At 50.5% G+C, this 19726-nt stretch overlaps 1 protein-coding gene across 4 annotated transcripts in view; it reads right to left on the minus strand.

Moving 5' to 3' along the window:
* Positions 1-17841, minus strand: part of LOC105049468 (ras-related protein RHN1) — a 30140-nt gene extending 12299 nt beyond the window's left edge. The window contains exon 1 of one of the 4 annotated variants that reach the window (XM_029265864.2): positions 17571-17841. Coding sequence is in view for 3 of the 4 variants with exons in the window: in XM_029265863.2 (XP_029121696.2) it covers positions 17575-17607 (33 nt within the window). In the remaining variant the exon portion in view is untranslated. The remainder of the gene's footprint in view (positions 1-17570) is intronic. The other 3 variants (XM_029265863.2, XM_010929121.4, XM_073262212.1) reach the window with 3 other exon arrangements.
* Positions 17842-19726: the final 1885 nt, after the last annotated feature.

The raw sequence follows: 19726 nt of genomic DNA on the forward strand, positions 1-19726 counted from the left end.
GCGTGGTATCCGTCGCAGGAAGTGGAGCAGGATCGTGGCCATTACTGTGGCCTGTCAGGGAGCGATGGAGCCGCGTGGAATCCGTCGCAGAAAGTGGAGCAGTGCTGTGGCCGTTACCGTGGCCTGCCAGGGAGTGATGGAGCCGTACAGAATCTGTCGTAGGAGGTGGAGCAGAGTCGTGGCTGTTGTTGCAGCCTGCCAGAGGGCCTAGGCCTATCGGCCAGAGTTCGGTCGGAGTGTCTGGCGGAGAGAGGTGGCTAGCCCTCCGTCTGAGAGGAGCTCAGAGTTTGGCTCTCGTGGGAGTCTGGATGGAGTCTTCCTTCAGTCAAAGTCGGGGGCGAGGTCCGGCTCCCGTGGGAGTCCGGACGGAGTCTTCCCGCAGCTGGAGTCGGAGACGAGGTCCGGCTCCCGTAGGAGTCCGGGCGGAGTCTGCCTGCAGTCAAAGTCGGAGGCGAGGTCCGGCTCCCGTGGGAGTCCGGACGGAGTCTTCCCGCAGCTGGAGTCAGAGACGAGATCCGGCTCCCATAGGAGTCCGGGCGGAGTCTGCCTGCAATTGGAGTCGTGGGCGAAGCCCGGCTCCCGTAGGAATCCGGGCGGAGTCTACCTGCAATTGAGGTCGGGGATGAAATCCGGCTCCCGTAGGAGTCCGGATGAAGTTTACCAGTGGTCGAAGTCGGGGACGAAGCCCGGCTCCCGTAGGAGTCCGGGCGGAGTCTTCTCACGGATGAAGCTGGGAGCGAAGTTCGGCTCCCGTAGGAGTCCGGATGAAGTCCACCTGCAATTAAAGTCAGGGGCGAAGTCCAGCTCCCGTAGGAGTCCGGATGAAGTTTACCAGCGGTCGAAGTCGGGGACGAAGCCCGGCTCCCGTAGGAGTTCGGGCGGAGTCTTCTCGCGGTTGAAGCTGGGAGCGAAGTCTGGCTCCCGTAGGAGTCCGGATGAAGTCCACCTGCAATTAAAGTCAGGGGGCGAAGTCCGGCCCCCGTAGGAGTCCGGATGAAGTTTACCAGCGGTCGAAGTCGGGGACGAAGCCCGGCTCCCATAGGAGTCCGGGCGGAGTCTTCTCGCGGTTGAAGCTGGGAGCGAAGTCCGGCTCCCGTAGGAGTCCGGATGAAGTCCACCTGCAATTAAAGTCAGGGGCGAAGTCCAGCTCCCGTAGGAGTCCGGATGAAGTTTACCAGCAATCGGGGTCGAGGACGGAGCCCGACTCCCGTAGGAATCCAGGCGGAGTCTTCCCGTAGCCGGAGTCGGAGACGAGATCTGGCTCCCGTAGGAGTCTCGGCGAAATCTACCTGCAATCACAGTCAGGGGTGAAGTCCGGCTCCCTTAGGAGTCCGGACAGAGTTTACCATCAGTCGAGGTCAGGGATGAAGTCCAGTTCCCGTAGGAGTCCGAGCGGAGTCTTCCCGTAGCAGGAGTCGGAGATGAGGTCTGGCTCCCGTAGGAGTCCGGGCGGAGTCTACCTGCAATTGAGGTCGGGGATGAAATCCGGCTCCCGTAGGAGTCCGGATGGAGTTTACCAGCGGTCGAAGTCGGGGACGAAGCCCGACTCCCGTAGGAGTCCGGGCGGAGTCTTCTCGCGGTTGAAGCTGGGAGCGAAGTCTGGCTCCCGTAGGAGTCCGGATGAAGTCCACCTGCAATTAAAGTCAGGGGAGAAGTCCGGCTCCCGTAGGAGTCCGGATGAAGTTTACCAGCGATCGAAATCGGGGACGAAGCCCGACTCCCGTAGGAGTCCGGGCGGAGTCTTCTCGCGGTTGAAGCTGGGAGCGAAGTCCGACTCCCGTAGGAGTCCGGATGAAGTCCACCTGCAATTAAAGTCAGGGGCGAAGTCCGGCTCCCGTAGGAGTCCGGATGAAGTTTACCAGCGGTCGAAGTCGGGGACGAAGCCCGGCTCCCGTAGGAGTCCGGGCGGAGTCTTCTCGCGGCCGGAGTCGGAGACGAAGTCAGGCTCCCGTAGGAGTCTAGGCGAAGTCTACCTGCAAGTAGAGTCAGGGGCGAAGTCCGGCTCCCGTAGGAGTCCGGACAAAGTTTACCTGCAGCTGGAGTCGTGGGCGAAGCCCGGCTCCCGTAGGAATTCGGGCGGAGTCTACCTGCAATTGAGGTCGGGGATGAAATCCGGCTCCCGTAGGAGTCCGGATGAAGTTTACCAGCAGTCGAAGTCGGGGACGAAGCCCAGCTCCCGTAGGAGTCCGGGCGGAGTCTTCTCGCGGTTGAAGCTGGGAGCGAAGTCCGACTCCTGTAGGAGTTCGGATGAAGTCCACCTGCAATTAAAGTCAAGGGCGAAATCTGGCTCCCGTAGGAGTCCGGATGAAGTTTACTAGCGATCGAAGTTGGAGACGAAGCCCGGCTCCCGTAGGAGTCCGGGCGGAGTCTTCTCGTGGTTGAAGCTGGGAGCGAAGTCCGGCTCCCGTAGGAGTCTGGATGAAGTCCACCTGCAATTAAAGTCAGGGGCGAAGTCCGGCCCCCGTAGGAGTCCGGATGAAGTTTACCAGCGGTTGAAGTCGGGGACGAAGCCCGGCTCCCGTAGGAGTCCGGGCGGAGTCTTCTCGCGGTTGAAGCTGGGAGCGAAGTTCGGCTCCCGTAGGAGTCCGGATGAAGTCCGCCTGCAATTAAAGTCAGAGGCGAAGTCCGGCTCCCGTAGGAGTCCGGACGAAGTCTGCCTGCAGCTGAAGTCGTGGGCGGAGTCCGGCTCCCGTAGGAGTCCGGACGAAGTCTGTCTGCAGTTGGAGTCGAGGACGGAGTCCGGCTCCCGTAGGAGTCCAAGCGGAGTCTTCCCGTAGTCGGAGTCGGAGACGAGGTCTGGCTCCCGTATGAGTCTAGGCGAAATCTACCTGCAATCACAGTCAGGGGTGAAGTCTGGCTCCCTTAGGAGTCCGGACGAAGTTTACCTGCAGCTGGAGTCGTGGGCGGAGTCCGGCTCCCGTAGGAGTCCGGACGAAGTCTGCCTGCAGTTCGAGTCGGGGGCGAGGTCCGACTCCCGTAGGAGTCCGGACGTTGCGAAGAATCCGGTCGACGTTGGCGGGTCATGCCCGTCGACGAAGCTTGGGGGTGTGGCGGAGGCTCGGCTGCCTGGGAGGTTTGAAGAGACGTTGCCAGAGGTCGAAAGTCAGTTGGATCCCCGGAGGGTCACTCCCGTCACGAACTTCGACTGGAGGGTATTTTATACCCAACACCAGTCCCCCTACTTTCGAGTTCGAATTTCGAATGAAGGAAGTACAGAAAAATTTTCGCAGCCGAAGTTATCCCCTTGAATCCTGTGCACGATCGCCCCCAGATATTTTGGCATTAAATGCGCGCGTGCTGGAGTCTTTTCGAATTGGGGAGATTCGAAGGGACCCTTCGAAATTTCCGCTGGTACGTTGGCCCAGGTACGGTGCAGTAATAGCTCCGTCAGCTGTCAGCCACTTTTAGTCGCCTGCCGAGGTGAGTGGGACACGTGTCGAGCACGGGTTGGACTAGGGGATTCGCGATCATTATGGCACCGGATCCCAGGGTCTTTTTAAACCCGCATTTCCGCCTGGAAGTTCTATCGGTATCCGCCTTTTCTTCGAGAGCCCTGACCCTCCTTGGCGTCTTCTTTGGCCCTAGGCGTCTTTCGAGTCATCCCTGTCCTCGCCCCCCTGCATCCTTTAGAGTGATCTAGGTTAGTCCCAGAACCTTCGTTTTTCTTCTTGCCATTTAGGGGCCTTTTCTCCTCCATTTTCTTCTGTCGTATTTCTCTGATTTGGTCTCCCGCAATCTCTCGTCCTTTGTCCCATTTGATTTCTCCGGGATCTTTAGGGTCTTCATTTGAAGTCATTCGAAATGTCTTCCGACACCTCCGTCTCTAGCGGTTCTGGTAGTTCTTCTGCCTCAGCCCCCCAGGAGCCCCACTCTGTAGACGAACCCACTTCTGGGACGGGCTTCGCCCGATTTTTGCACCGGATGCCATTCCCTGCTCCCTGACTCCGGATGAACTCCTACTGATAAGGGTTCAGTATAGAGTTCCTCCGGAGTACGACCTGGAGCTTTCCGGCCCCTCCGACCGGGCTAGCACTCCCCCACCTGATCGTTTCTGCCTGTATCAGGAGGCGTTCCGTGCCGGACTCCGACTTTCGCTTTCGCCCTTTGTCGTCGCCCTTTTTTGCTTCTTAGATATCTCTTTAGCTTCAGTTGCTCCGAATTCCTTTAGGTTTTTGATAGGGTTCCTTTCCCTTTGCCACGTAGTTGAAGTTCAGCCATCCCTCTCTTTGTTTAGGCATTTTTACACCTTCAAGCGTCATCCTTCGGCGAAGGACTGGTGGTATTTCTCCCCCAGTTTGGCAAGAAGGGGTTGCTGAAAGGTGCTCCCTCTTCAATCCACAACTGGAAGGGAAATATCTCTTCGTCCACTGCCCGATCTTGAGGCTGGGCCTGCCCCCTTGGGGCTCTCTGAGGGACTCTGTCCGCCGGGCTCCCAGCCTGGGGGAGGACGACCTTCAGGTCGCCCGGAAGCTTCTTGACTATTCCGCTCCTTCCCTTCCTAACCTTCTGAGGGAGCAATTTTTGTTCAACATCGGCTTGAGCCCCTAGGATCCTGCGAGTATTCCATCTTTTCTCTTCTCTTCTTTTCTTCCGTCCTTCTTCTTTCTTCTCTTTTTTTTTTTTTTTTTGCGTGTCACTTCTTCCTTTTTACCCCATACTGATTTTCGATTTTTTTTTTTCAGGAATGGACGTCGAAGTGGCACGGATGCTCGCCAGGGCCTTAAGGCCCACAAAAGAAAAGGTGCCGCGGCCTCCGGATCAGCAAAGAAGGCCAGAGTGGAGGAGACGAGCTCAGCCGCGTCCGTCCAGGCGACTCCCGCGGTCGACGTTTCCTCGGACTCCGAGCCACCGGCCCCCCGGGCTTCTTCAAGGAGTCCGCCGACTGGGGCTCCCATTTTGGGGGGCTGTTCCACGGAGGTGCCCGGAGTCGAGAGGGGGAGGAGAAGGAAGTCGGTGGCCGCAGGGCGAGTAGCCACCGAGCTATCGCTGAAGAGTCCCTTGGTTCCGAAGAAGAGTCGGAGAATCCCTTCAATGACAAGGACTTGATCAAGCGGTTGATCGACGGCTGCATTCTGCCTGAAGTCGTCGAGAGGATTGACCGCGCCGATCCTGAGCAGCGGGTTTGGGACTCCCTAGGGTCCTTTCTCAAGGTAAACAAGTCTTCATTTAATTGGCTTTCCGACCCTTTTCTGATCCCCTAGCCGCCCTTGCAGATTGGGCACCAGCTCCTTGCAAACATTGAGGCGACGAACCGGGCGAGGGACGCCATCCAGGCGGAGGAGCGTCGTCGGGCCGAAGTCGCCCGTCTCAAAGAAAAGGCCGCTGAAGTAGTTGCCCTCCAAGAGGCCCTGGAGAAAGAAAAGCAGGCCCGGGAGGAAGAGAAGCAGACCTTGGAGGAGATGGTGAGAAAGGCGGAGGCCGAGGTCGCCAATTTGGCGGAGCAGATTCCGGTCCTGATCTCGGAGGCCAGGGGTCTTGCGGTGGAGGAGTTCAAGGCCTCCGGGAGATGAGGGACCTGAACGTCCGATTCGACCAAGAAGCATTCATCAAGGGGTTCGAGCTCTGCCAGGAGAAGGTGACCAAAAAATTTTTCGAGCTCGACCTCAGCTTCTTGGGTGAGGAATCTGAAGATGAGGCCGGCCCTCTCCTGCCGCTACTGCTACCGCAGCCCCCCTTCCAGGCACACCGAGCTCCCCAACTCCTACCGCAGAGGTCTGAGACCTCCGACCTTGTATTTTTCTTTTATTACAATTTTTCTTTTCTTTTTGTCTCTAAGAAACATTCAATCAATAAAGTTGAATTTCTCGTCGTGGATGGCTTCTCCTTTCTTCCTTCCCCCTTTTTGTTTTTTTTCTGCGATGAGACGCACCTTGACGCTTTTGTCTTCTGATGGCAGTGTCCTGCCGAAGCACTTCCCCTGCCCCTGGGGATTCCACTGAAGTCCATGATCCAGCGGTTGAAGAAGGAGGTTCTTCATTTGACAAAGAGGTCAAAGAAGATGGAAGGCGAGCTTCGCAGGTTGAGGGAGGGTCACTCTGAAGCCACCGCGGAGGCCACCCACTTTCGGAATCTCCACGTGAAGGGTATCATGGAGTACAGCCGGAGGAAGGCAACTTTGCAAAGGAGCTTGAGGAACACAAGAAGCGCGCCAGCGATCGAATTTGGGCTCAAGCTGCCAAGGTCAGTTCTCTCAGGGTGGAACTGTCAGCTGCGCAAGAGAGGATTGGCCAGCTGGAGGAAAGTTCGTCCCGGCTCTTGGCTCGGGCCGACGGCGATCAGGAGTGGTCGAAGAAGGTCTCTGACCTTCAGTGGCAGCTTCAGGATGCCGAGGTGAGCTACGACGTGCATCGAGCCGGCTGGCGCAGGCAGGTGGATGAATATAAAGGGAGACTCAGGGTGGCGACCGATGAAGTCGCCCGTCTTCAGGGGCAGCTGGCTGACAGGGCTCAGCTCGCCTCCGCTCGGGATTCCAGCGAACTCCAATCCCTGAGAAGAACTGCAGAAGAGCTTTCTATTGCCCTTGGGGGGAGGACGGCCGAGCTGCAGCAATTGAAGATCCAGCTGGCATGTGAGCAGCAGGCCGTCAAGGACGCGGAGGCGGAATCCGAGGTCCTGAGAAAGAGGCATCGAGAGGCGGAGAACAAAAGCCAGCGACTCCGTCGGGCGCTCCAGGACGCGCTGCTGAAAAAGAGAGAGCTAGAAGAAGAAGTTGAAAATCTGAGGCAGTCCTGGATAAGGGGTGAAGCAGATAATTCGAGGTCGGAAGGAGCAGAGCTTCCCTAGGGCTCTTTTTGGCCTTCCGTCTTTCCATGCATACATTTTCTCTTTTGTTGTTTTGTTTTGTTCTTGTGGTTTTGCCTTTCTTCCTTTGGCCTTCTGGGCTTCGTGGTGTATATTTCGCAAATGGAATGAAAAAAAATTTTGTATTACCTCGCCCACGTATTGTATTAAATTGTCGCCCGCCGAACTTCTTTTGTCTTTTGACTTGTCCGACGTTGACGTCGTTTGGAGGTGCCCAGTCGTCGTCACGCTGATTTGCTTTTCTTGTCGTCCATGGCCGTAGGCTCGAGCTCGATGGTCCGAACTCCGCATTACCTCGAAGGGGTCATTATTTTTCTGACCTGTGTCGAGAGCCTTCTCGTCTTTGTTGAGACGAGGCTCCCTAGGTCTTTGGTGTGGTTTATTTTTCATCTGTAGCCGATGTAATTCGTCGCTTTCTTTGTAACTTTCCTCTTTTTTTCGAGCGAGGGTCCTCCCCTTGCTTTTTGTGGGGTCGCGTAAAAGTGTAGAGGTGCCATTGAGGGGGCTTTTTTCTTTATCCAATTTTGTTGGGCGGCCGAGTTTTTGTCATCGTCGGGATGAGGTTCTCCTTCTGTTCTTGACGTAGTTGATCTCAGCTCGGGTTAGGACGAGGTTCTCATCCTGTTCTCAATGGGGCTGTGGGGGCACATAAGGGTCGTTGCAAGGCCTCTCCTCCCATCCGGTCTAAAAAAATTGGGCCTTCGACTTTGCTCATGTTAGGGCGAGGTTCTCTTCCTGTCCCTAACATGGCTGTGGGGGCGCATGTGGGCACTGTTCGGCCTCTCCCCCCATCCGGTCTAAGAGGAACCGGACCTTCGACTTTGCTCATGTTAGGCGAGGTTCTCCTCCTGTCCCTAACATGGCTGTGGGGGCACATTAGGGCATTGTAGGGCCTCTCCCCCCATCCGGTCTAAAAGAACCGGACCTTTGACTTTGCTCATGTTAGGGCGAGGTTCTCCTCCTGTCCCTAACATGGCTGTGGGGGCGCATAAGGGCATTGTAGGCCTCTCCCCCCATTCGATCTAAAAGAACTGGGCCTTTGACTTTGCTCGTGTTAGGGCGAGGTTCTCCTCCTGTCCCTAACATGACTGTGGGGCGCATAAGGGCGTTGTAGAGCCTCTCCCCCCATCCGGTTTAAAAGAACCGGCCTTTGACTTTGCCTAAGTTAGGGTGAGGTTCTCCTCCTGTCCCTAACGTGGCCTTGGGGGCACTCAAGGGCCGTTATATGGGCCTCTCCCCCGACCCGATCTTAAAATAATCGGACTTTCATTTTGCTCATGTTAGGACGAGGTTCTCCTCTTGTTCTTAGCATGACCATGGGGGCACCTAAGGGCCGTTATATGGGCCTCTCCCCCGATCTGATCTTAAGATAATCGGACTTTCATTTTGCTCATGTTAGGACGAGGTTCTCCTCCTGTTCCTAACATGACCGTGGGGGCACTCAAGGGCCGTTATATGGGCCTCTCCCCCAGTCTGATCTTAAAATAATCGGACTTTCATTTTGCTCATGTTAGGACGAGGTTCTCCTCTGTTCCTAACATGACCTTGTTTTAATTGTTCGAAGGGGTCATCCCCAATCATAACAAATCCATGCCAAAAGGGAAAGACATGCAAAGTCGAAAGGAATTTTGATTCAAAGCAAAGTCGTGAGTAGTACATTTACAGGTTTCTCGAGTTCCATGGTCGTGGAAGGTCTGCTTTTCCTTGAGGCCCTCTGGTGATGGAGTCGATGGTCCCGATTGGAGGCCGATCTCCGGCTGCTCCTCCCTCCTTGGCGGTTCAGGTTGCGGCAGGGCCCTTGGCCGATCTTCTCTACCCTCAGGCCGACGTCGAATGAACCTATCGAGTCGACCTCGCCGGATGAGCTCCTCGATCTCGTCTCGGAGCTGGATGCATTCCTCCGTGTCGTGGCCGTGGTCGGATGGTAGAGACAGAACTTGTTGGGGTTGCGCTTCCCGGGGTGTGTGCGCATCCTCTCTGGCCTAGGGAGCTGCTCCCTGACCTCCATCAGTACCTGGGTCTTCGAGGCATTGAGGGGGGCGTAGTTGCGGAATTTTCCCGGTGGAAAACCCCACTGAATCCCGCGATCCGGACTTCTCTGCCTATGTGCCCGGGGAGGAGTATGGACACGCTTGTGCCCAGGAGGGGTTCGAGAACGTGGCCGAGCTTCTCTCGGCCCTTTTCGACTGCGGGCTTACTCGAGTCTCCCGCCTGCCGCTCTCTCGCGGTCTCCTCATCCTTCATTTTGAAGGCTTCTTCCGCTCGGGCGTACCCTTCAGCCCGAGCCAACAAATCAGCAAAATTCCTGGGTACTTCTTCTCCAGGGAGAACAAAAGGTCATTCTTCTGAAGGCCGCCCTTCAGAGCGGCCATTGCTACTGATTGGTCCAAATTTCGGACCTCCAGCGCTGCGACATTGAAACGGTTGATGTAGGCCCGAATGGACTCCCCCTCCCTCTGCTTGATATTAATGAGGGACTCCGAACCCTTCCGGGGGCGCCGGCTGCTGACAAAATGGGCCACAAATTGGTGGCTCATCTGATCGAAGGAAAAGATGGTACCCGCTTCAGCGCCGAGTACCAGTTTCTCACCGCTCCCTTCAAGGTGGATGGAAATGCTCGACACAGAATGACGTCGGGCGCACTGTGAAGCAGCATCATCATCCGGAAGGCCTCTAGATGATCGATCGGGTCCGAAGTCCCGTCGTAGCTTTCAAACTGGGGGAGCTTGAAGTTTGGCGGGATCGGTTCCTGCATGATCATTTGAGAAAAGGGGGGGTCAGTACAAATATCCTCACCATAAGCGGGAGGAGCGTGGCGGAGTTCTTCGATCCGCCGGTTCATTTCCTGGAGCCTCCGTCCAGAAAATCCTCGCGACTACGGGTCTCGAGGGTCCTCTGGCAGAATGGGGGAAGAGATCTCCCAGGGTGGAGTCGTGGTCTGATTGAGGGCTCTCCACCCTCGGGTTCGTCTCCCCAGGAAAGACGGGGCGGTCGGCCCAAGTGGCCCGCCCCGTCGCCGGATTCTGACGTTCCAGTGACACTCTTTCCAGGCGCACTGATGCCTGCGGCTGCTGCTGCCGTTGCATGGCCTGCACAGCTTCGGTGAGGCCTTTGACCTGCTGCGCCAGTAGGTCGAATTGCTCCGTGCCAATCGCCGTTGCCGGAGGAGGAGGTAGAGGCTAGGAGACTGGAGGTGAGGTCGGAGCCTAAGATCTGGCCGCGGACGCGTGGATCGCCGTGTGGACGCCTTGCGGGGAGGCATCGGGCAAAGACCAAGTGGAGGAAGGAGGAGAGGGCGCCGGAAAAGATGCCCGGGGGCAATCCCATTGAGCGCTCCTTTAAGAATAAGGGTACTGCGAAGACACAGCCCCTTCCTCTAGCGCCAATCCTGTTGGTGCAAAAATCCGCTTGCGTCGGAGAAGCTGGAGTCGAGGGAGTCGCGATCGCCGTCGGACCTGCAAAAGAAGTCTAAACCGGAGGTGGGGTTGCTCCGGCAAGACCCTCCGACGCTCAAGTCAGTTCTCTGCCTCAACAAGAATGGAGTGCTCGAACGAAAATTTTAGCAGAGTTTCTAGGTAAAAAGAGAGCTTAGAGAATAACGTATCTGGGGTCCCCTTTTATAGGCGGAGGGAGCAACAGACTGAAAGCGATGTTTGTAACCGTTTGGCAGTGGGCTGCCCATGGTCAGGAGGAGTTTGTGGCGAAGAGTAGTGGAGTGGACCTGTGGCTATCATCGGGGCGTGCCACGTGGAGTCTGCCGCGGGGAGTGGAGCGGCGTCCGTTGTCGCGACTTGCCAGAGGATGGAAGAATCGCGCGGTATCCGTCGCAGGAAGTGGAGCAGGATCGTGGCCATTATTGTGGCCTGCCAGGGAGCGATGGAGCCGCGTGGAATCCGTCGCAGGAAGTGGAGCAGTGCTGTGGCCGTTACCGCGGCCTGCCAGGGAGTGATGGAACCGTGCGGAATCTGTCGCAGGAGGTGGAGCAGAGTCGTGGCTATTGTTGCGGCCTGCCAGGGGGCCCAGGCCTGTCGGCCGGAGTTCGGTCGGAGTGTCTGGCGGAGAGAGGTGGCTAGCCCCCCGTCTGAGAGGAGCTCGGAGTCTGGCTCTCGTGGGAGTCCGGATGGAGTCTTCCTTCAGTCAAAGTCAGAGGCGAGGTCCGGCTCCCGTGGGAGTTCGGACGGAGTCTTCCCGCAGCTGGAGCCGGAGATGAGGTCCAGCTCCCGTAGGAGTCCGGGCGGAGTCTGCCTGCAGTCAAAGTCGGGGGCAAGGTCCGGCTCTCCGTGGGAGTCCGGACGGAGTCTTCCCGCAGCTGGAGTCGAAGACGAGGTCCGGCTCCTATAGGAGTCCGAGCGGAGTCTGCCTGCAATTGGAGTCGTGGGCGAAGCTCGGCTCCCGGAGGAATCCGGGCGGAGTCTACCTGCAATTGAGGTCGGAGATGAAATTCGGCTCCCGTAGGAGTCCGGATGAAGTTTACCAGCGGTCGAAGTCGGGGACGAAGCCCGGCTCCCGTAGGAGTCCGGGCGGAGTCTTCTCGCGATTGAAGCTGGGAGCGAAGTCTGGCTCCCGTAAGAGTCCGGATGAAGTCCACCTGCAATTAAAGTCAGGGGCGAAGTCCGGCTCCCGTAGGAGTCCGGATGAAGTTTACCAGCGGTCGAAGTCGGGGACGAAGCCCAGCTCCCGTAGGAGTCCGGGCGAAGTCTTCTCGCGGTTGAAGCTGGGAGCGAAGTCTGACTCCCGTAGGAGTCCGGATGAAGTCCACCTGCAATTAAAGTCAGGGGCGAAGTCCGGCCCCCGTAGGAGTCCGGATGAAGTTTTCCAGCGGTCGAAGTCGGGGACGAAGCTCGGCTCCCGTAGGAGTCCGGGTGGAGTCTTCTCGCGGTTGAAGCTGGGAGCGAAGTCTGGCTCCCGTAGGAGTCCGGATGAAGTCCGCCTGCAATTAAAGTCAGAGGCGAAGTCCGGCTCCCGTAGGAGTCCGGACAAAGTTTACCTGCAGCTGGAGTCATGGGCGAAGCCCGGCTCCCGTAGGAATCCGGGCGGAGTCTACCTGCAATTGAGGTCGGGGATGAAATCCGGCTCCCGTAGGAGTCCGGATGAAGTTTACCAGCGGTCGAAGTCGGGGACGAAGCCCGACTCCTGTAGGAGTCCGGGTGGAGTCTTCTCGCGTTGAAGCTGGGAGCGAAGTCCGGCTCCCGTAGGAGTCCGGATGAAGTCCACCTGCAATTAAAGTCAGGGACGAAGTCCGGCTCCTGTAGGAGTCCGGATGAAGTTTACCAGCGGTCGAAGTCGGGGACGAAGCCCGGCTCCCGTAGGAGTCCGGGCGGAGTCTTCTCGCGGTTGAAGCTGGGAGCGAAGTTCGGCTCTCGTAGGAGTCCGGATGAAGTCCACCTGCAATTAAAGTCAGGGGCGAAGTCCGACCCCCGTAGGAGTCCGGATGAAGTTTACCAGCGGTCAAAGTCGGGGACGAAGCCCGGCTCCCGTAGGAGTCCGGGCGGAGTGTTCTCGCGGTTGAAGCTGGAGCGAAGTCCGGCTCCCGTAGGAGTCCGGATGAAGTCCGCCTGCAATTAAAGTCAGAGGCGAAGTCCGGCTCCCGTAGGAGTCCGGACGAAGTTTACCTGCAGCTGGAGTCGTGGGCGGAGTCCGACTCCCATAGGAGTCCGGACGAAGTCTGTCTGCAGTTGGAGTCGAGGACGGAGCCCGGCTCCCGTAGGAGTCCGGGCGGAGTCTTCCCGTAGCCGGAGTCGGAGACGAGGTCTGGCTCCCGTAGGAGTCTAGGCGAAATCTTCCTGCAATCACAGTCAGGGGTGAAGTCCGGCTCCCTTAGGAGTCCGGACAAAGTTTACCTGCAGCTGGAGTCGTGGGCAGAGTCCGGCTCCCGTAGGAGTCCGGACGAAGTCTGCCTGCAGTTGGAGTCGGGGGCGAGGTCCGGCTCCCGTAGGAGTCCGGACATTGCGAAGAATCCGGTCGACGCTGGCGGGGTCCTGCCCGTCGACGAAGCTTGGGGGTGTGGCGGAGGCTCGACTGCTGGGAGGTTTGAAGAGACGTTGCCAGAGGTCGAAAGTCAGTTGGATCCCCGGAGGGTCACTCCCGTCACGAACTTCGGCTGGGGGGTATTTTATACCCAACATGATGAAATATTTATTACCATAAATTGTAGAGGACTAAGGTCCACTAATATTTGTGTGAATTATTTTCAAAAGGTTTGAACTACGAATTATTCTTTTTTTTTTTAGTCTTAGTCAATTTTTTCTTAATACAATCAATGCAAATCTCGATGTCCCCAAAATCTAAGATGAATAGGATATCATCCTTAATCAATCTATCAATTCTTTTTGATATGTGCCTTAAGCATTTGTGCCACAAATAGAGGATCTATTTTTAATCCTAGAATACTTTATAACTATATTCTCAACATTTAAAGAATCATAGGGATTATCACAAGCTAAACATAATTTATATAATCCATCGTTCAAAATGCCATAACAAAACAATCTAAGAGTTAAATATCAAATTAGATTTTTCATCATAAAAAATAAAACCAAATCCAAGCCTATCTAAATAGGAAATAAAAATCAAATTCTTTCTAAAAAAAGGTACATAAAAGTGTTCTTCAAGAAAATTTTAAAATTGGACTCTAAAGATAACTTGACAACTTTTATATATTTTACGTCAACTTAAAGATCATTTCTCAGTTTCAGCTTAGCCTCCTTCAAACTTAATTTCTACTTATTTATGAACCCCTGCAAAGAAATAACAACATGAGTTATAGCATCACTATCAATCCATCAGAAATCAACAGGAATATTGACTACATTTGACTCATAATAAATAAGAGCTAGGAGTTTATCTTTTTGTTTTTCTATCTTTTCTATCCAAGACTTGAACTTATGATACTAACTTCTTATATGGCCTTTTTCCTTATAGTGAAAATATTCGATATTTTTTTAATGACAGCTTTAGGGCCTCCAATAGAATGATTCTGATCGAGGTTGTTACCATGTCTTTTAGCATCCTGAGTCTATTTAGGAGCAGTAGGTTTATCCTTTTCTTATTCACAGAACTCTTGCTAGAATGGGATTTGGATTAGAAAGAAAGAAGGGTACTCTCACTCTTTTCTTTTTTAGGTTTTTCTTTCTTAGCAATACATTTAGTGATCAGTTATTAACACTCCAAATTTTTATTCAGAGTATTATAGACAGTTTTGATCTAGAAGAATTCAGCAGATAAGGAATTCAAAGCATAAGGTACAAGAAAAGAATCAGATAGTTCAATTTTGAGACCCTTAAGCTTGGTTTGGAGATAAATCATTTTCAAAATATATTCCTTCATACCCACAATATTGTCATATCTCATGATCGTCAGTTCTTTCATTAGGCATCCATACTCAGCATTCCCAAATATAAGGTATCTCTATCCTATAGTATCAAACAATTCTTTAGCATTATTGGTCTCTGGTAGGCCACTCAGAAGATGTTCTGAAATAAATCTCTTAATAGCAATCAAGCTAAGCCTATTAGACTTTTTTCATTTAGCAAAATAATTTTTTTATTCAGGTGTACTCTGATCATTGAGAGCATTAGGTTTATTCTCATGTAATACCAGGTCAATATTAGCAATCCCAAGAGCAAATTCTATATTTTGCTTCCATCTCTTATAATTTGACTCATTAAAGACCTCAACAACAATATTGCTATTATTAATACCAAATAAGATGGTACAATCAAACAATAGAAATATAAAATATTAGTCAATTGGACATATACATAAACAACATAGTCTTTTAGCAAGATACTATAAACGAGAGCCCAAACACAATATCACATATTTTCTTTAGGGCAAATATGTAATATGCATAAGTGCTCTTCACATAAGCCACAAAAAGCAATATCCTAGTATTTAGAAGTCTATCCTCTTTGGGCAGATAGATTTCAAAAGCTAGAGCACCCTCGCAACACAATGCTTCATGTAATTTTTAGTTAAAACATACAATAACCTCCTTTGGACTGATGATTGTATACTATAATTAGAAAATTCTCTTCTCACGATGAAAAATTCTATGGATTGATATAAATAAATCACTTTGATGATAAATATTCATGCCAACCCATAAAATCATCCATATAAAAAAATAAATGCCCAAATAAATACAAGTCGGTATACTTTAATCACATATATGCCCACGAACGATCAAGTCTAGAATGGGATACTTAATAATATACATCCAATTAATCATATTACAACATAATATCGCATTCCAAAACTATAATAATAGATTTGTACAACTCAAATAAATAATTTAAATTTTAACCTACTCAACTTCCTGAAGGAAAGCTAGAAGTATATAAAATATATATACATAACTAGAAAAAGTATATACTATCAAAGAGTCTATCACATGCTAAAATAATTTTTTAAGCTATTATGTCTTAAAAAATATTTTAAAAAATGACATGTTATGTCACATAATTATAAAAGTATCAAAAAATTAATTTTCTAAGGATTATCATCAGAAATAAATCTTTTTCAAGGATTATACTGAAGTTTTGAAGGACTCTTATCAAATAATAAACTTTAGTAAGGGCTAAACTATAATACAGGAATTTTTATACAATGAATTACATCATAGGGACTAAAATATAATTTTTTGTTGGATTGAAATCAAATTTTGTATTCAATAGAGACTAAAATGCAAAAGTGCCATAAAACTTAAATTAGCAAATCGAGTTCAGATTTCAGGTTGAAACCCAAAACCTAAAACCCATGATGGGGTTTTCTCTCTCACGATTGAGCAGTGGAAAAGAGGGCCACACCGGCACCTCTTCCATCTCAAAAAAGAAGCCGGTGGCCACTAAAAATTGGATAATCGATAAGCTGCTGCCATCTCCCAACCGTCGGTCGCTGCTAGCCACCAATGATTAAGCAGAAACCATTGATCAATGGAGATCCGACGGTCCTGATTTTTTTTTTTTATTTGAATCTCCCTGAAATGGGTGTCCGACGTCGGCACTTGCTGGAATTATCATGCCTATCTTGCTGCATACCCAAACGGCCACCTACGATGGCAGCAAGGAAGGAGGAAGGCATGACGGTGGGAATTGCCAGCCCTTACTTTGTTCTCCTTTTTTTTATCTTTCAAAGGAGGGGATGGAAGGAAAAGGATGGCCGGCACCCCGCACCAAGGCCCATCAAGGTCACCGTCGCTTGTCTGGATGACGGTTGGAAGTCTCCGCAAGGAAGGAGGAGGGCATGGTGGTGGGAAGGACTATCGGCCCTCACGATTCCTTTCCTTTTTTTTTGTTTGTTTGGATCCCTAGATTTGAATGGGAACCACTAGCCCCTTATTGCCGGTTTATCCTGGTTGCCACTGGAGCATGATCCTATTGGAAATTGGTCCGACCGACGAGAAGGAAAGGAGAAGAAGGCATGGCCACCGAGAGATCCATCCCTCTTCTTGTTCTTTTTTTTTTGATTATATCAAATCAAATCAATTCTTTATTTGATTATAATCTCCTATAGAAAATAAACCTTGCTCTGATACCAATTGTTAGAAATTTTTTCATGGATCTTATGTAGAAGATTAGAATACAAAATTATAATTGAAGAATAAATCTCCACATGTAAGAGATTCATAAATCTCATAAAAAATTAGAATATAGAATAATTCTGAGATTTAGGATGCATACTGTGTTTGCCATTGATTCCCAATGATTGATCAATCACAAATACTCAGATGAATATCAAAAACTAAGTCTTCTCCTTAGCTTCCTCTCAATAGATAGCTATTCGATGGGATAAGTCTGAGAACTAATCTCATGATATTTATAAGAAGTGGAGAGAAAGACCTAGCCATTCAAAACTAATCCTAACAGGCTCTCTCATCATGGCCTTAAGTCGAATTCAGACTTACACTATGCCACCCTAACCGCACCACTCAAGATAAGGTGCACATAGTACAAAACACAATGATCACTAACAATATGGGCTTACATGCATATCCATTAATTCGGAGTATATAATCAGTTCGTTTTTAATAAAATAAAATAATAATTAATTAATGATAGTCAATAATTAGAAGAATGCTCACATTAGACTGCATATTATCCTAACCTGGTTGAGCATTAAATTCATAAAAATGAATCTCCCCACTCAATAATCTAAAAGTGAGCAGCAAATGCCAGACAGAACTCATGACTTATGGCTGATTGGTGATCTCTCATTCCAAATATATAGAGTTCATCATCTTATTTTTATAAATAAATATTCATTGTGTATGGCATTTTGAGTTTTCATAAATATGAACATAAAGAACAACTTGCCTTATCCATCTGATCGAGCATATCTAAGCATATGATACCCCGAACAAATTCTACTTCCGGTATGTCTCTTTTTGAAGTTTTCTTATAATCATAAGAGCGTAGAAAAGCCTTCGAGTTTGAGGTGCCTCAGATCTAGGAGTTAACAAGTTTCAGCATTCGAGGCAAGAAATAAGTTACCCTCATCGAAGATGCAATAATAATGTCTATAGGAAAAACTTGGTAACACAATCAACACGCGCGTCAAAGGAACATAAGCAACAGCTATGGATAGCAATTGACCAAAGAAAGACTCTTCTCCTCCCCCGATCCAACTCTCTTTCGATCCTCGAAACAATGAACGTAGATCAAGGGATGGAAGGAGAAGAAGAAGATAATGATGAATGAAAATAAAAAATTCATAGTAAGATTTTTTTCTTTTCTTTTCTTTTCATTTGAAAAAAAAAAAGGAAGACGTACCCACCAGCTTGGCCTGTATGTTGTTTCTGCTTCCCATCCTGGTGGCTATGAGATGATGAGACCTCCAGAGAAGAAATCGATCTGATGAGCAGAGAAGAGAGAGGGAGGGAGGTCAAGTTACTCTTGGAGAGGAGACACGAATAAGAGGAGGAGGAGGGGGAGGAGGAGAAGAAGATTGTGGGCAATTTGATTTGAGATTGCCCAACGAGGAATGGAATGGTAGGTAGTAGGTTTGTGCATCCCCTAGCTGGCTTGCACTCTTAACCATTTGGTTTTCTCGTCTCTTATATTTGTGTTTCGTGCTATGGGCTGCAGCCTATAGCTCCGTGCCATTTAAAACCAGGCTTTGACTGGTCCTGTGCGGGCCCAGGCGATGATGCCATTGTGATAGCCTCTCCAGTTGCCTGCCAAGCGGTTCCGCCTATCAGTTATAATTTGATTGAGGATGCGACTGACTTGATTCACTCCTTTCCATTTATGGCCCACTACAAGTCTAGAACTCGTTTAGATCTAGCATTGTGTCATGATGGGGATACGAAATAAAGGTTGGTAAATATGCATGATTTCCTGCTCGTTCCCAAAAGATTAGACGGAGGCTTCAACTTGGGCCTTGAGGGACCTTACCTATATTGGGTGCAGCTCTAAGGTCAATCTAAAGTGCCCCCTTACCAGATGGAGAACTTGGCTCTTGGTGCTAGTTTGGAAGCAGGATACGAGCTAGAATAACAGCTCACTTTTATCTCTGGGTAAGCGAGCATCTCAGAATTGTTGATCCTGAAAAGTTCGATCAAAAAAGGATTAGGGAGAGTTCAATGTTTCCGATATGAGCTGGAATAGCAGTCTGCTTTTATCTCTAGATAAGTGAGCATCTCAGAACCGTCAATCCTGAAAAGTTGGATCAAAATAAGGATTATTAGGAATCTGATGATTCCCTAGGTTCCTAAAATTCCCCATCCCTACTCTTTGCCGCTTCTTAATTAGATAAAGTATCCAAAAAAAAAAACTTTAGGATTTTGTAATAGTACACTTTTATAATATTTTATTATAAAAAATATTTAAAATATTATACATTATTTTTTTATTTTTTATTATTTTTAAAAAATTATATTTTATTATTATCATTTTTTCTTTCTTTCTCCCTCTGTCCGTAGCTTCTCTACGTCCGGCCCCCTATCCCTAGTACCACCCATAGCTTCTCCGCACTCCATCGGCTCCTCCATCCTGATCTCTCTCACAACCCCGACCTTCCAACCCCCCCAACTTGGCGCTCGCAGTGCTCTCCTGTGCGCACCCCTACCTTCTGCACTGCTCCCCAACCCCCTCCACGCTCACCCCCAACCCCACCCCATGCCACCTTGGCTTGTGCACACCCCACCGCCTGGCCTGCAACCTCTCCATGCCGCCTGCCTCCCCACCCCTCTCATCCCACCATAACTTCTACACACCCCACCATCCGGCCTACGATTTCTTCATATCGCCGGCCGCTCACCCCCTATCCTCCCCCCATCCCACACCCCACCACTTGGCTTGCAGCTTCTCCGAGCCGCTGGCCGTCCGCCCCCCCTCCCACCCCCTCCTCGCACCATTGTGGCTTCTGCAAACCCCACCGCCCACACCCCCCCTCCCACCCTCATTTGCCTCCCCACCACCTGGCCTATGACTTCTCTGCATCGCCAGCCGCTCGCCACCCCACACCCCCCTTCCACCTCTATCCCGTGTCACCATGGCTTATGCACACCCCACCATCTTTCCAAACACCCCGCACCCCTTCCACCCATTTAGCACAGAGAGGGTTTTTTTTAAAAAAAAAATTAATTTGATTATAGCATGAAATAATCTTAAATTTTAAAATATTTATCATATCAGTCATGCATATTAGTACTTCAATTGATTAAAATTTGACTGGTTTATATTTAATCCGACAGTCAAAAATAGATAAACTGTAAAAAGATTAAAAAATTCTTTTTGGAGCATCGTAACAAAATCCAAAACTTTATTAGCAAAAATTGAGGGTGTTTTTATCTTTTCATCTTTTCATCCAAAGACAAATACTATGTTGCTAATACAATATAATTATAAGAGAAGAATTGAAAGGTTTATCCAAACAAAATGTATATTTATCCTACCTTACCTCATCTAGGATTAGGCAGGCCCAT

The sequence above is a fragment of the Elaeis guineensis genome, chromosome 8, assembly GCF_000442705.2.
Source record: "Elaeis guineensis isolate ETL-2024a chromosome 8, EG11, whole genome shotgun sequence".
In the NCBI taxonomy this organism is placed as follows: Eukaryota; Viridiplantae; Streptophyta; class Magnoliopsida; order Arecales; family Arecaceae; genus Elaeis; species Elaeis guineensis.